This window comes from Rhodnius prolixus, unplaced genomic scaffold (genome assembly GCF_049639745.1).
Source record: "Rhodnius prolixus isolate KJV_2025 unplaced genomic scaffold, Rpr scaffold_10, whole genome shotgun sequence".
Classification (NCBI taxonomy): Eukaryota; Metazoa; Arthropoda; class Insecta; order Hemiptera; family Reduviidae; genus Rhodnius; species Rhodnius prolixus.
This window is the reverse complement of record NW_027411615.1, coordinates 25,535,424-25,551,215: the sequence shown is the minus strand read 5'-3', so window position 1 is coordinate 25,551,215 and position 15,792 is coordinate 25,535,424. Positions and strand designations below refer to the sequence as shown.

Here is a 15,792-nt window from a genome sequence, read left to right as displayed (position 1 = left end):
GATTATTATTCTTTATACTATATATTAGAAATTAGGGTAACAAGAATCTTGAAAAAATTTCATTGAAGCTATGGGGCATCATTGTGAAAAGTCGATATCTTTTACATATATATAGAAAAGAGGATATCATTTCTTTAGATTTTTTTATTAAAAGTTGGAAACGTTTAATTCGTTTTTCTTTTTGTAATTTTATACAGGTTTTGTACAAGAGATATTTCATTTGTATTGGGACAATGAACACTGCGTATGTAGACAAGAATAAACCTTTTAATCAATAATCATTTAGTAAATATTCTTTTCACTATTCAATTATTAATATTAAGTTAGTATGTATGCATTAAAAATCTTAGGTATCCTAATTCCTAATATCTAGACTTCCTGTCTCTTATTGACCGGGTGTGCTAACCTTGCGCAGAGCTAAGGAACGTGCAGTCAACACTGCCTTATGCTGCGTGCTTGTCATCGTTCAATTTTTTTTTTTGTTTTAAATAAGCCGGAGATGGGTGTTGCTTAATAACTAATAAAAACTCATAATTATATTATAAATAATATAGGTAATTAAAGTGATATGTAAATTATTTTTAAATGTTACAAGTTTTATCGTTCTGTAAATTTTCAAGAAGCATGCTGAATCGCCATTTTCTTGTCTAGGCGCGAAAATGAGGAATGCTAAGCGTGGAGTAGCAAATCGCCATGAAAGTTGGGCAGATCATCTCCTGTCGTCCAGTCTGCTCCTACCATGTTGGCTTAAGTTTGCAGTTTTACTTTACTAAACAGGTAAGTTGCTTATATCTAATAATGCTTATTGAACTAAATTAGCTTCTATTGTTATTCTTGTAGATGCAAGTAATCGACATTTGATGTATATGGCCAAATACTACTCTTAATATTAACATTAATTTTTAGTTTTTCTTATTGTCTGTATTGTAAAGTAGACATTGATGAACTTCGAAACTGAAGTGCTTTATCAATTTTAAGTTCTTTATATATGATTTTATGCTATTTCGTTTAGTGAGAAAAGGCCCAACTGACCTAGACCTCATTTTTTGCGATTTTTAACTCTTTCTGACCAATTATTTTAGTTGATTGTTAATTTAGATATATCTTAAAATTGTTAATTTTTTTTTTTAAATGATCAAGGAGCTAAAAATTATTAAGGTAAAGTGTTGTGCATGCCATTGCAATGTATTAATGTTTTAGCAGTTGTAACAATGTGGTGGGTGTCTCCATTATGAATGTATTCCTTTAAACTGCCAAGCCAATAGTTTTATTTTTAAGTAGTACCGGGAAGAATCTTTCTTTTTTTAAAAAAACTAAAATAGAATTAAAACTATTCAATTGTTAATATTAGTCACTAAACATTATGTATTTTCTTTGTTAATTTCGAGATTATAAAATACAAATTTGCTAACCTATTTTCATGTGTGCACTTGCACTTAGTTTCTCTTAAGTACCGTGGATCATTACTTTTTTTTTTGAACTTCTGTTCTATTTTATTATTTATTCTGATGTGGTCACAGAATTACCAAATCATTCTTTTCGCTACTGGAATTCATATTAAGTCGCGTGTGTGAGATATTTTTCATAGTTTACAATTTCCCTTTCAGTCTTAACGTTGAAAACGTCTTTTACAGATATAAAATAATTTTTGCAATTAAAAAAATAAATAATTTTTATTTATATTAAAAGAAATTCTAATTATTTTCTTTTTAACCATATTTTAAAACAATATTTCTAGGTGTTTAAGTGAAATTATCATTTTCTCACTTTTTACTTTTGAATATTCATTGTTGTAAACGGGTCATTATTAGAAATTTAATATTTAAATTAATGTTTTTGAAGCAATTCGTTCATAACTAATATTCATCTAATTCTTGCCGTAAAAAAAAATTAAAGTATTGTTGAATTATAGGCACGTGTTGAAAACGGAACTAGAGAAAACCATTTTGTACTTTCTAGTTACTTATAATAATAATGTTTCCTTTGTATGTGTGCCTATAAAACTTAAATATTAATGTTGAATTTTTTTTTATCGATTTAAATAAATAACTATTATTGTAAATAAAAGTTTCTCTTCTTACTCTTTTCTTACACCGTCCCTGACATTATGATGATGCTTTACAATGCCGTATTAAATCTGAATCATTTCCGTGTTTGGTAATTGGAAGTTACATTTCTTATATTTTATTAAAAAAAAAAAAAAAAAAAAAAAAAAACTTATTTCTTATATCTTAAATGCAAACAATGAAGCAACTACTTCAGTGCTAGAAATTGCAACTTTTAACCTATGAGAGAGGATGACAACTTATATTTTTTATTCAATTTGATATACAATATGTAGTTAGTTTTCATTAATTTATTTTATTTAAAATTAAATTTTTATCAATTCATTTTATTTTTGGTTTATAGTTATTTAAAGCTGGCTGATCTGATGTTAATGAAACACAGACATGGATTTTGTAGAAGATTGGTCCATTGCCCAAACTTTAGGAGAGGGTGCTTATGGAGAGTAAGTGTTTTTATTCTTATTTTTTCATAAGCATGAAACTATTATAATTTTTATGTATAATTAATTTTATCAAAGCTAAACGAAATCAGTATTTTAAATTTTTGACTCTCCAAATAGCTAATTTTGATTCAAGGTCTTTACCTTTAGGACGATATCCTTGTACCACTTAATGATTTTTATATTTCAAGTTTCTAGTTATATCCTTTATAAATGACCCCTGCAAAGCGATCTTTCGCCTTCTAGCTTTCCGCATGTGATTTACTTACTTGTTTCATGGAATAAAAAAGCTTAAGTAAAACGGCTGTTATGAACAAATGTTTTTATTAGCTTCATTAATATACAAATTTTGTGACTATCAGTTATCATTCGATTTTCAGTATTGTGTGCGATTCGCATTTTCATTTATTTATTTTCGTAATAAAAACTGGTAGGTAGAGCAGTTATATTTATAAGGGTTTACCGTCAACTACTGTCCGAAAAAGAGAAATATTGTCAAACCCTTAATTTTGACATCTTTTTTCCCCTTTTCGTTTAAAAATGCAATAAACGTAAGGTAAAAATTTTTTGTGAACTTTTGTTCTTTTATATCAAATTATGTATATTATAATCTGTTGTTGTAAAATATATTCCATAATCCTGAAGATGGCCTAGTCGAAAGTTGGCTTAAAAAAATAATTTTAAAAATTACAACTAAAATTGGCAATAATATTTCATCCTTCTGGATGACTAGCTGTTTATTTTTTTTATTATCATTATTATTAATTTTTTTTTCACAAATACTTAACTAAATTAATAGATCTATTGGGTCGCGGTGGAGTAGGCCTTAAATGACACCCTACTAGAATTAAGTGTTACCTCATAGTACTAATAATAATTTTATTGTTAAAATTAAACTATATAATAATTTTCTGTTGCATCAATGTTTCATTAATTACTTCATCGACAAAATATGTTATACATTTCACATGGAAGAGTTTACAATACCCAAAATACGAAAGATAATAATAATGTAACGAAACATTCAACCTATAATTAATTCCATTTTTTTTTGTTGAATTTGGTTTATTTTGGCATTGAAAAATATCTTGGTTTATATATTTGTGACGACTTGTCTTTTCTAGATCTGAGAAATTAGAAGTTGTAATGTAGGTGGCCCATGCCATCTAATACAATGTACTCGTATATGATTAATTTACTCATTCTTGACCAATTTCTTACTGAACTGTTCAGTTCATTATCTAATGTGCTTATTAATTTTTAGAAGTGAACAGCAATTAATACAAAATATCTATCTATTAACTCTGTAGTGAATAAATTTATTTGGTACTTACTATTGTAAGTGGCCTTCTTTAGATTAGGTTAATTAGAATACGGTACTTATTTTTATTTGTGATGTGTGAAGGAAAACCTGGAATAGGGATCTTAGCGTTTGAAAGTTTGATTTAAGGGAGAGTTTGATTAGCTTGTCAAGATCAAAGCCTTGTGAAGGTGAAGAGGTGCCCTCATTATATATAAAAAAATTTGGAAACCATTGTAAATTTAGAGCGTGAAAAAGTGCAAATTTAATAATAAGAACGCAAAACTTAATTTAACGGGTACCACTGAAATAATTTTCATTTTTTTTGTTTTTAGGTTAATACACCAATTTTAATTACATTCTAAAAGTGAGCTATTTTTAATCGTGCAAATAATTTGAAGCACAAACTTCCAAAAGTAATTTGATTTTGCCAATCATACATATCATGAGAAATGTTTCTAGTTTGTTTACTTTCCAATGCGCCTTAACGTCTAGTTGCTTGTGATTGATCGATTTCTGAAGTAAAAAAAAAGTAAAGAGAAAGCATAATTTTCGATTACCGTAGGTTAACCTGTGCAGTAAGTGAGCTATCTGCGAGTTCTAAATCACCAAACATAAATTTCTGGAATATATTTTACTCATAGCTTTAACTAACACATTGGTTTGTCATACTGAATTCATTGGTGCTTAGTTCTGGTTTGAATTAATAAAATAAAACTCGGTCATTGCTTTCTGGTCATGTCACAATAGTTACAAAAAAAAGTTTATAAAAAAAAAAAATGATTTTCTTAAAAAGCCTGATTAGATGTAAGATGGACATTTGTCGTCAGATCTCCAATACTTTCTTTCAGAAAGGTGATTAATTACAAACTTAAGGTTATATTGTATTGTTAACGGTTGAAAGTGCTCAGAATTATAAAACCGTTTTGCTTCTAGTGTAGTATTTGCATAATAAACGAAACATAAATTAAACATTTCCAGAAAAAGATAATTATGAACAGGATAAAATAATAATTTATTTGACTCCATACAAACTGTAGATTTTATTGGATAACTTATTAATGCTATTTTCACCTTCCGCATCTCAGGTAGTAGGTGGCTATGTGTACTTTTTCTGCTCCCCTGTAGCAATTAGGATTTATTGTTTTCTCACGGCAATTTTCCTGATATTCTTTCTCTTGTATTGCTTTAAAGAATCAAAATAATAGTTAATCTCTCTCTCTTATTAATAACATATAAATTAACAATTTTTTTGTGTATTTAGGGTGAAACTTTTAATAAACAAGAAGAGTGGTGATTGTGTTGCTATGAAATCTATTGATATAACTAAATGTCCAGAAGTTGCGAAAGAAGTTAAAAAAGAAGTAGCTATTCATCGACTACTTAAAGATTCTTCGATTATTGAATTCTACGGAACTAGATCTCATGCTGGCATTGAATATATTTTTTTAGAGTACGCACCACATGGTGAATTGTTTGATAGAATTGAACCTGATGTTGGTATGCCCATATCAGATGCACACAAATATATGGGACAGCTTTTAGATGGAATAGTGAGTGTAATTTATTTTATATGTTTATATGAATGCATGTTTTAATAGATTAAATTATTAGAAATATTTCTTTTAAATATGTCAGAATTGAATGAATGTATTTAGCTAAAAGCTATTAGAGCAATAGCTTATCTTCATGCTTATGAGCCTTTTTTTTCAGATTATTGCGTATATGTAAAAAAAAAGAAAGTTATTTTTGAGCTCCATTACTTCTGCAAACCCTAAAATTCAAGAATAATGTAACTGATTTTAGTCCAACAAAGCGGTTTTTCTGAACATAATAGCCACTTTTCTTAAGGACTGTCATATATTAATTTGAAAACGGATCTTACCGTGGCATGTGGAAATATTCCAATTAAATCAAATTCTTAAGATGAATTTGGCTTGTATTAATAGTTAATAGTTGATATATAAATAGTTTAAAAGAGTGTTTAATACGTTCGCGGACGGCTACTGCATATGCAGTGCATTCGTTTTCTATAAATTTCATAGTCAATATTTTGAAAAAATTTATAAATTAAATAATTATATAATCAAAGTGATTTATATAATCAAAGTCCATTGTATATACAAGAATCCGACTACCACTTTTTTATTGTTAATATTGGCAGAATTGTATTACTGTACATTTCAATGGCAGTAGCTGACTCTTTCGATTGCAAAATTGAGCAATATGAAACAGTACTGCTAATGCAGTTATTATTTTTTTTCTTTATTTACATATTTTTGGTGCTATATAGTAAGATGTATAAAAAACCTCTTGTCCAATTTCATCTAACAAACCTGGAAATTGCATTTACGGAGGGTGCTCATATCAGTACACTAGCTAAATTCAGGCCGTCCGCGAACGTGTTAAACAACTTTTTGGCTTAAATTTATTCGTTTTTTGCCCGGTGAAAGTAGCTGTAAGGAATTCATTCATTAGTTATTTTACATGTTCATTTACAGTTAAAACAAGAGTACGTGAAAGTTGCAATAAATAATCATTAAAAAAAAAATCAAGCTTGATTCTCCTTGTAATTATCATCGCAATTAGAATTTCAATATTCTAATCGGAATTCATCTTTTAATTTTTTTTTGTATTTTGATAAATGCCCAAATGAAATTCTGTAACTAGCTCTCACTTTTAATACCTTTCTTTGAAGCACATTTCAATGATTTTTAAAGATCTTCTTTTCCTTTACCCACTTTTTTGCTTTCAGTCAGGTTCTTAATGTAAACTTTCGATCTGGTATCGTGGTCAGAAAGGATAAGGTAGATAACATATTTCACTCTTAATCCTCTTCTATAAAAACTGGGTTCAAGGCGAACATAAGTACCGCGAGTACCCTTCGGTGTTACCTCGGGACATTTCAACCAAAATGCTTTCGTTAAATGCTGCACTAAAAATGACTATTTGAAGGTTTTTTAGTTAATTGTAAGCCTAACTTAGTTTCAATTTTTTCAAAAATCCATTTCAAATATATTTTGCTTCGAACTTAAGTTGTTTAATTGGTTTAAATTAGATCATGGCAAAAATTAACATTTCCCCATTATTGTTTTTCTTAAAAGTTATTTGCAATAATTACTATTTGTTAATGGTCAATTTTTATTTGTTCAAGGAATATTTACATGAAAGAGGGATTGCCCATCGTGATATTAAACCAGAAAATTTATTGTTAGATGAACAAGACAATTTAAAAATATCAGATTTTGGATTGGCGACTGTATTTCGTGCTAAAGGCAAGGTAATTTACTTAAGGAAAAACGCTTCTTTAATGAAGAAGTTACATTATTTTAAACTTTTTTCATTTAATGTAAAATACCACAGGTGTATATTGAAGTTGTGATGCATTAGGAGAGACCGCTTGACAAGAAATGCGGGACACTTTCGTATGTTGCTCCAGAAGTTCTTTGTAGACCTTACGCCGCACAACCAGCTGATATTTGGTCATGTGGGATCGTCTTGGTAGCCATGCTTGCTGGAGGTTATGTAACTTACAATTATAACATTATCACATTTTTAAAAGCATGCTTTGGTATACATAATAATGAATCGTCAAACTTGCACATGTCACCGTGTTTCTAAATTTTATTATTTATTTTACTGAGTGAAATTTTCGTTATGTCTAATTAAGATTTTTTATTATTATTACTTTCCTTATCGAAGTTTTTATATCGTAGTCTCCAAGGATAAATACTGCATCAAAATTAATGTTCACAAAAAATTATTTTGAAAATATTAACCTTTTTAGATTACAATGAACCTTTATTTTTATTGTTTAGCATAATTAAACTAACGTAGTCATTGCGCTTATTTTATTAAAAAGATTGAAACCAATATACAAGTTAACTATAAACTTTCTCTTTTTTTCTGTAGTTTGCTCTCATTTTGTTCGGTCTTTGCATTCAATAATGAATTTTCAGATTGAAATTTTTAACAGCCATTAATACAGCTTGAAAGATACCCTCTAATCATTTTTTCTAAACAATTTTCTCGTTCGTCAATAACTTGTAACCTAACTTCACAAAAAATATTAAAAGAAAATTTTATTTAAATTAGCACTTCATTTATAAAAGGGGTCTCGTTCAAATTTATTTTTTTAAAGATGTTTAAGGGGGGGAATGCGGAAAATTTATCCGTTATCATGAGATTTCACCTTTATTAGCAAAAATAATTTATATGTGATTCGTACTTAAAAGTATTTACGCTGTTTTGCATGAATTTGAATTGCTACATTTTGCTTTAAATACGGGATCTTTAAAATAGAGATCTCTCGAAGTTTTTTCTCTTTCTTTTGTACAGCCTTTACAAGAAAATTTAAACACTATTTGCTTAAAATCTTGCATCTCGTGGGCTGAAAAATCTCTCAAGCTTCACTGAAAGTAAGGAAGATGAAATATTGTTTGTTTATCTCAATGTCTTTGGTATCCTAGCTGTAGGTTATTTTATATCCTAAAGCTATTATACCAAACTCATTGCGGAAACTTCCATCCATCGTTCCGGTGAAAGATTAAACCACATTTAGCACTTTTTTTTTTCTTTTTTTTTTGTACTTCTGCTTTAAGATTTGTAAAAAATTATAAATGAGCTATTGAAACAGCAATACCTTGAAAGTTATGTTTAAAATGCACATGTAAATTATACCTCGTTGAATGTATTTATCATTTTAAATTTGCATGCATTGAAGAAAATATATCAAACATTGCTTGTAGTAAAATTGCACTGACCGAATAGTATAACTGACAAGTGCAACGCACTTTTGTTCGGTTTTTAGAAAATGCATTCGCCGCTTGTGTTATTAGATTTAATTTAAGCATATTCATGAATGAATAGTTTGTGCAAAAAGTGTTCCTTTTTTTTAAATGTTTTCGAAACCAATTTAGGATTTTACATACTGTTTTTACTTGATTGTTTTTAGAATAGTTTTTAACAAATGTGTGTTAATGAGAAACAAAGTAGAGGTTTTTTTAAAGGTATTAAATATTTGAGACACCAATTTCTATATGGGTTGATAAATACCCAGTAAGGAGGATTCCCTTTCAGAAAAAAGGAATTAGCGCTTAAATAAGCAGTAAAAGCCACCTCAAGTTGGTACCAATGGGTTTGGTATTAAATACGAAAATATACGTAGCAGATTTGCCCAAGTCAAAAACATTACATGCCTAACATTCCTTCTTGTATTTATTTACAAATTAAATATGGGCTAGCTCACTAAGAGCTTTATACTCAGCGACATTTAATTTAGATGAACTGTAGTTTCTCATGGGTTTTGCTACAGACTTGGAATCAGTTTTCTTTAGGATTTAGATTCGCCAAGGTGACAAATGTTAATGTTAGTGGGTGAATAGTGAGGAAGGTGTCTGTTAGTTTGATCATTTGAGATGAATATCTATTTGTGTGTTCCTAATAAACCATTGGAGTTCAGTGCAATCCGCTGTACTTTGTTTTGAAAAGCCTTTAATTGTTTTGTCTGAGTGTTGCCTGACACCTTAATCTCTTTTCTGGATCAAGATGTGGCAATGTTAATCATTTAGAAGCAAACTCGAGTTTATAATGTGGTTCCACAGTAGGGAAAATATTTTATCTTCAGAGTGGCTTGCATTTTGTTGTCTTATTCGTGAACGGCTTCGAATTATCCTCTGTCATCAGAAATAGATTTATCGTTAAGAGGTTTGAATTACACTTACTCTCATAAAGCTACTGTCATTCACTGCGCTAAGCGGCAAAAAATAAAAGGTAATTACTCCACATTACACGATAAAGAAATCTATTTGATATAGATGTAAATCAAAAATAGCCAAAAATGTGATTAGGTAAACAAAAAATTAGTAATTTATTCGTTTTTCAAGAATTATTGAATATGCGATTTTCCTGAATTGGATAGAAAATAGTTGTTTTGGTGTCTCAAATTTGTATAATTTTGTATATTATTTTTACATTCTTCTCTTTGTTTTTATTAGCATCTAGTTTTTAATGTTTTGTATAATGTTGGTAGTAAAACTTTATTTTAGTGTTGATATTATGTGTCAGAAAATATTGCTAGTAATACCAGTAAACTCAATAATTATTCACTAGTTTTAATACTCATCACATATTCTGGGAGTTTAATAGCCTCCCAACTTAAAAAACTTATCAGGTAAAAGTAAATAAAAAAAAATGTACTCCAATTTAGTATAAAGTGTTGGTGGATATGGCTTTATACACGTAGAAGGTTTTATGGTTTTTAAACCAAGAGATTTTTCCTGAATGCTACAGCATGATTTGTTTTTAGAATCACGATGGATTCATGACATTTGCAAATTTTTTTGATCACACGTTCATGTGCGAACACTGGAAACTAGTCGATGTCACAAATTAAAAAAAAGGTATTCATAGAAACCTGCCCCTGATCTTTCGAGTTTTGATGTTGTTGCTGCAGTAACTTGATCATTTTGTACTGATGTGCATTATTTTCTGATCATAAAATAACACTATTGTGTTCCGTATAAATCAGATCAGTATGTTTATTGAGTTGTCCAACAAGGTATACACTTGTCAGCTTTATTTATGTACCACATACACAGATAATTTCTGTTCTTTTGTGCTTTTTTGCAAAAATTAAAAAAAAAAAGAAAAGTTTTTAGCATGAAGTAGAGTTACATAATAGAACATAGTCGTCACTGCTTTTATTTTTTTTATCCTTTTAAAAATGTAAAGGTTCAAAAAAATGTAAGTATAATGAAGTACCCAGTTGCGCACCTCCAGCATTATTCTTCTAATGGTAGAATACCATCTGATTTGGATCGACATTTTAGATGCATTTTAATTTTATTTTTTCGATATTTTTTTAAAATTTCACTAGTCATCATTATATCATTTGTAGTGTTTTGACTAATTGTTTAATAAATCATCATGAAACTTTAATTTTTTGGAAATTTTGGTCGAAATCAGAATGCTTTTCAAAGCGATTCAACTATGTTTCGAGATGTATGTAACAAATTATTAAATTCTCTTAAATAGTTACTTGCTGTAAATATTTGGTCTGATTGTATACATCTTAAAAAGTACAAAATGACTATATAAAAAAGTATAGTTTAAATAAAATTATTATTAAATAGATTAAAAAACAGTTTTTAATTATGATTTTCTTATGACAAAAATATATTTTAGACACCTATTCGAATCAAAATCCATTGCCTCTTCACTTTTAATATTGTTTATTCTTTTTTATTTTTATTTTAAGCAGTTGTCATCTTAATTAAACCATAAAAGATTTAATCACTCTTGTTTAAACAATAAAGAACAGTAATGTAAGTTGATTGCTGATAAGTAGCGACATTATTTAGAATAACTATATTTCATTAAAAATTTAAATTTGAATTATTTTATCCAAAATATGGCATTCAAATTAAAAATTAAATATAACTTACGGAAACAATATGCAGTTTAAAGGTTTTTGCCAAAGTAAGCTTGGTTTTTTTTTAATTTTTTTTTTTTTTATTGTGGCGTTGTGGCATACTGTTTTATGGAATTGCTTCAATTTTGTGAATGTTTTTTATTTTAATTATTTTTTTTTTTTGTGCATTATTAAGAATATTTAAATGAGAAAGTTCTTCATTGATCTTAAGTTTAAGTACTTTTTCGTACAGCGATTATCATTAAGAAAAATGATTCCTAACAAACGAATCTTAAAGGTAGATAGAGTTTAAAAATTTTGAACATGTTTTAAGCATTTTTATAATGAGGTGTTTTCGTGTATTTTTTTTTTTTTTTTGCGTTGTGTTAAGTGGCTGAGAATGTTGTGCCGGTTTTCTTTCATCGTCAGGATCTGCTTTAAGTTTGCATTCGAGCTAACAGTCGTTATCCTAATAAAACCCTATAAAAAGTGGTATACACTTTTAGAAAGTTGATCACTATTGTTCAAAAAATGCAGAACAGTAATATAAGTTTTTTTGTTGATGAGTAGTGGCTTTATTCAGATGACCATGTTCCTATAAAAATTTAAATTATATTTTTAATTATTAATAATTTCTTTACCGTAACGTTAATATCACAATTGAATTTAAAAACTGAGTTTCTTTCCTTAATTTTTAGAATTACCTTGGGATTGCGCAGAAGATTCGTGTACTGATTATAAAAGATGGAAATTAGGCGCATATACTCGTTATACTCCCTGGTGCAAGGTGGATACTCTTTCTTTAGCATTGTTGAGAAGAGTATTAGCACATCTGCCGTCGGCCAGGTATACTATACCACAGATAAGGGCCCATCGTTGGTTTAATACAAATTATAAAGGTGGACAGTTGCCACAAGGTAAGTATTGTATTTATTTTTTCACTTTTACAATAATAGAACGACTTTTTATTTCTTTTTTTTATCCTAGTATTGTTAAAATGAATATTGCATTTTAAGAATGTTACGTTGATTAGACGAAGTTTCAAAATTCAATTGGAATAGTTTTGTATATTTAGTATTAGTATTTTTCAATATAAAATTAGTGATAAATTTTTAGGCTGTGAAATTTTTTAATGTTGAAATTGTAACAAATTATATATGTAAATTATTAACTCATGATCGCACTGTAAACTTAGTGTTTACATCTTCACAGATGTTTATTATATTTAGAGTTGCAAATATTAAGTGTGTATATTATATTTTATTTGTTGTAATTAGTGACAAACGTAACAAAAAAGTTTTTAATTTGTTCAAACTTTGAATTTCTATGAAACAACTTGTTTCTGTTCGTTAGAAATTACTTAATCCTCACTTCAATTCAGTGTTAATTTGTTAAAATAACTTCATAATAAGGTGAATGGAAGTAAAAAGAGGCAGGTATCAGAATTATAAATGCGTCGGAGCTTGGAAAGCAGAACAAGCGATTTTGGGAATCATCGTCCTATTTTCTAAGTGTTCTGACATTGACCATAGGTTACCATTATTATTGTTCCTGTTTTCTGTTCATGCTTTAGAGCGGTAAAAAAAGTGGCCAATTTAAAATTGGGTTTTTTCTGATTGTTGTTTGCGACTCTTTGAATTAGTGCATTTACCTTATTTCCGCGTTAGTTAACTTAAAACATTCAGAACTGATTTTCTATTGTATTTCGCAACATTTAGCATTTTGTCCACAAACATGAATTGTAAAAGCTTCAGTAATATCTCTTATTTCATTTTCATGAAAAATTATTACTGTAAAACTTTGAACTAAGGAATAATCACATTATCGTTTCTTGGTTTCGTACTTTTGTAATGAAATTATTGTAAGCCTAATAAACCTGCTAAAATCTTGAAGAATTATGTGTAAATAATAATTTGTTAGAAAATTATAAAGCTTTTGCCCATCTTAAGTATTCAGAACAAAGTGCGCTTCCTTATAATTATAGTCTAGGTGGAGACCCTTCTAATTCTATTACCTCTGCTGTTCAAAAAGTAAAAAATAGTAGCACTTTTATCACAAAATTATGATACACAAAAAGCTGAAATTGCGTTTCAAGAACATGTTTATCACAAAATAAAGTCTTAATTTTAAAATAAGTAACCAACAATACTGTTTCGAATAAAATGAAATTAGATTAGCAAAATACCCGTAACTTATTGAGTGAGTAGTAAGCATTAGAATTTGTAGCTACCTTGAGTGCTACCAAGTAAAATTCATTTTAAGTCTAGTAGTTCAAAGTTGTCATGTATAACTATGCTGCACGTTTTTCATAGATTCACATGGTGCTAATTTTGCCAAGTGGTCGACGTCAGGTACTGAGTGACTCTGAGTTGTAAACACTCGGTAGGCACCCAGTACCTGGCGACGCCTCCTGGATAAACACATTTTTATAATGAAATTAAAAAAAAAAAAAAACAAATTCAACGTGGAGTTAATTCCTACGAAACAGCTAAATTTTCAAATTTGGCCAGTTGTCGGTGCTTTGGTAAGACAGCTGTATGGGTGTTTTCCTTGCCATAAAGCTAGATTACCAAAGCACCGACTGTGGTGCTTCATCAACCATCTTCATCTTTATTTGGAATTTAAAAGCAACATGATTCGCATCATTCAAGACCAGCTACTGTTGTCCTCTCTTTGGTGATCTAAGCTGTATGACCTTATTTCATCGGTATATCATAAAGCTAGATTACCGAAGTCAGGAAAACAGGATACGCTTCGAAGAAGTCCGACTGCCCGTTCGTTTAAAAGATTTACTTCTATTTATAAAATTTGTTACAATTGATTTCATCTAAATTATTAAAATGTTTGTAATGATTTTGAGCTATTGTTGAGAAGTAGATTTTTTTAAAAAAGAACTACTTATATAATTATTTCAATTGCAATAATGTCAACAGAAGTTAAGAAAAAGTTGCGAAGTGTTGACGAGAATGCTAGCAGTTTGTCTCAAGTTGAATCCGCTTCAGTTACCAGATATGATGACACCGACAGTAGTTTCAATGGAGATCTGCAATTATTTTTATCTCAACCTGTTCGACTGTGCGACATGCTTGTATCAACGCAGCTTCTTAACACTCAATCCTCCAGTACACAGGTGAGATGTAATGTTACTTCAGCTGATGTTCTAATTGTTTTTTTTCAACTGTTCAAACACTTTTCTTCTTTCAAATTCAGAATTGTATGCAAAAACTTGTTAGAAGAATGACTCGTTTCTTCGTAAATTTGAGTGTGAAAGATGCTTTAGAAGAATTAAAATCGATGCTCGATAAACTAACACTATCTTGGAAATCATCAGCGTTCTCTATAGTAAGTTTTATACAAAACTTTTTGATTTTTTATGTACAACAAAATAAATATATGTTTAGAACGTGAGTTTTCTTAGTATGAAAAGGGTGTCCTAACTCGATTGATGGGCCAATTAGGCATCCCCAGCGAATCCTTCATGAAAGGTTATCAGAATGGTTAGTTATCTGTGTTGGTAGGATTTTCTCGAGCTACAAATTCTAGCTAAGCGCTTATCTCCTGCTATACATCGTAGCTTCATACAAACCAAATATATTGATTCCTATCTTAATCATTTATCTTAAAAAATATAAAAGTAATGGAGAATCAGCTGTCTAACACTAAACACCACGATCCTACAAGCTGTGGTGCCCGAAAATTATCTCTATCTTGCTGTTGCAGTAAAGAACCTTAGATTTTAAAAGTTTTAACTCTCTAACGGCTGCCTAAAAAAGAAGTAATTATTGTCGTAATTTGCAGGTGACCATAAATACAGTTGATAAAAGAAATAATCAGCTAATTTTCAAATGTAATGTGCTTGAAACGGAGCATGCAACGCTGATGGACTTCAGACTTTCAAGAGGATGTGGACTTGAATTTAAGCGACAGTTTGTACTGATAAGATCAGCATTACATGAAGTTATTATTCCTAACAAAACGTAAATGGATGATTTTGTATTATTTGTAGAAAATAACTAGTTTTTATAAATATATTTTTTTTCTCTAACTTCTTATTTATTTTTATTCCTGAATTCGATGTTTAATAAATGTAATTTTTTAATGTAGGGGATAAAAATTTGCTTTATGCAAGATTTTTCACTGCTTTAATTGCATCCAATCCTATTTTGAGTTACATAATTCATAATATTACAACGAAAATTTGATGAACTGAAAATAAAAATAATTTAAGTTATGGCTAAAGTACAAGTCTGACAAAGTAGTCGAGAATGTAGGTCTCCAGTTATTTTATCTTGCAGAAAGAGGAACTTCTGATTTGGCAGCGACTACGTGCCAAATTAAGTATTAAATATAGTAGTGTAAAAGTACGTCTGTGAATTCAGAATTCATGCAACTGTACCCATCCAAGTAATAAATTATAGGCAGGCCTCTCAACAACTACTTCCATGGCAACTCTATCAATCAAGATTGATACCTCCTCGTCCAAGTGACATAATTGAGCTTGATAAAAACATTCCAAGAAATACGCAAGTCTTAATCATCAGACTTATTCTTTGTTCTGCAATATAGTCAATCAGA

The 15,792-nt window shown here is 29.2% G+C and overlaps 1 protein-coding gene and 1 long non-coding RNA gene across 3 annotated transcripts; one reads left to right on the top strand and one right to left on the bottom strand.

Moving 5' to 3' along the window:
• Positions 1–394: 394 nt before the first annotated feature.
• On the top strand, positions 395–15,262 carry grp (serine/threonine-protein kinase grp). 2 transcript variants are annotated; one of them, XM_074134063.1, is made up of 10 exons: positions 395–554; positions 652–777; positions 2,410–2,509; positions 5,071–5,359; positions 6,961–7,086; positions 7,197–7,326; positions 11,916–12,134; positions 14,151–14,347; positions 14,428–14,559; positions 15,016–15,262. In XM_074134063.1, exons 3-10 carry the CDS (start codon positions 2,451–2,453, stop codon positions 15,196–15,198), a joined length of 1,335 nt encoding a protein of 444 aa, XP_073990164.1. In that variant the 5' UTR covers positions 395–554; positions 652–777; positions 2,410–2,450; the 3' UTR covers positions 15,199–15,262. The 2 variants fall into 2 exon arrangements, with proteins under 2 accessions (XP_073990164.1, XP_073990165.1); XM_074134064.1 differs by lacking the exon at positions 11,916–12,134.
• On the bottom strand, positions 11,386–12,061 carry LOC141457307 (uncharacterized). The gene is made up of 2 exons (XR_012460303.1): positions 11,922–12,061; positions 11,386–11,812 (listed from the first exon to the last, which is right to left on the bottom strand). It is a non-coding gene; the product is annotated as an uncharacterized lncRNA (long non-coding RNA).
• Positions 15,263–15,792: the final 530 nt, after the last annotated feature.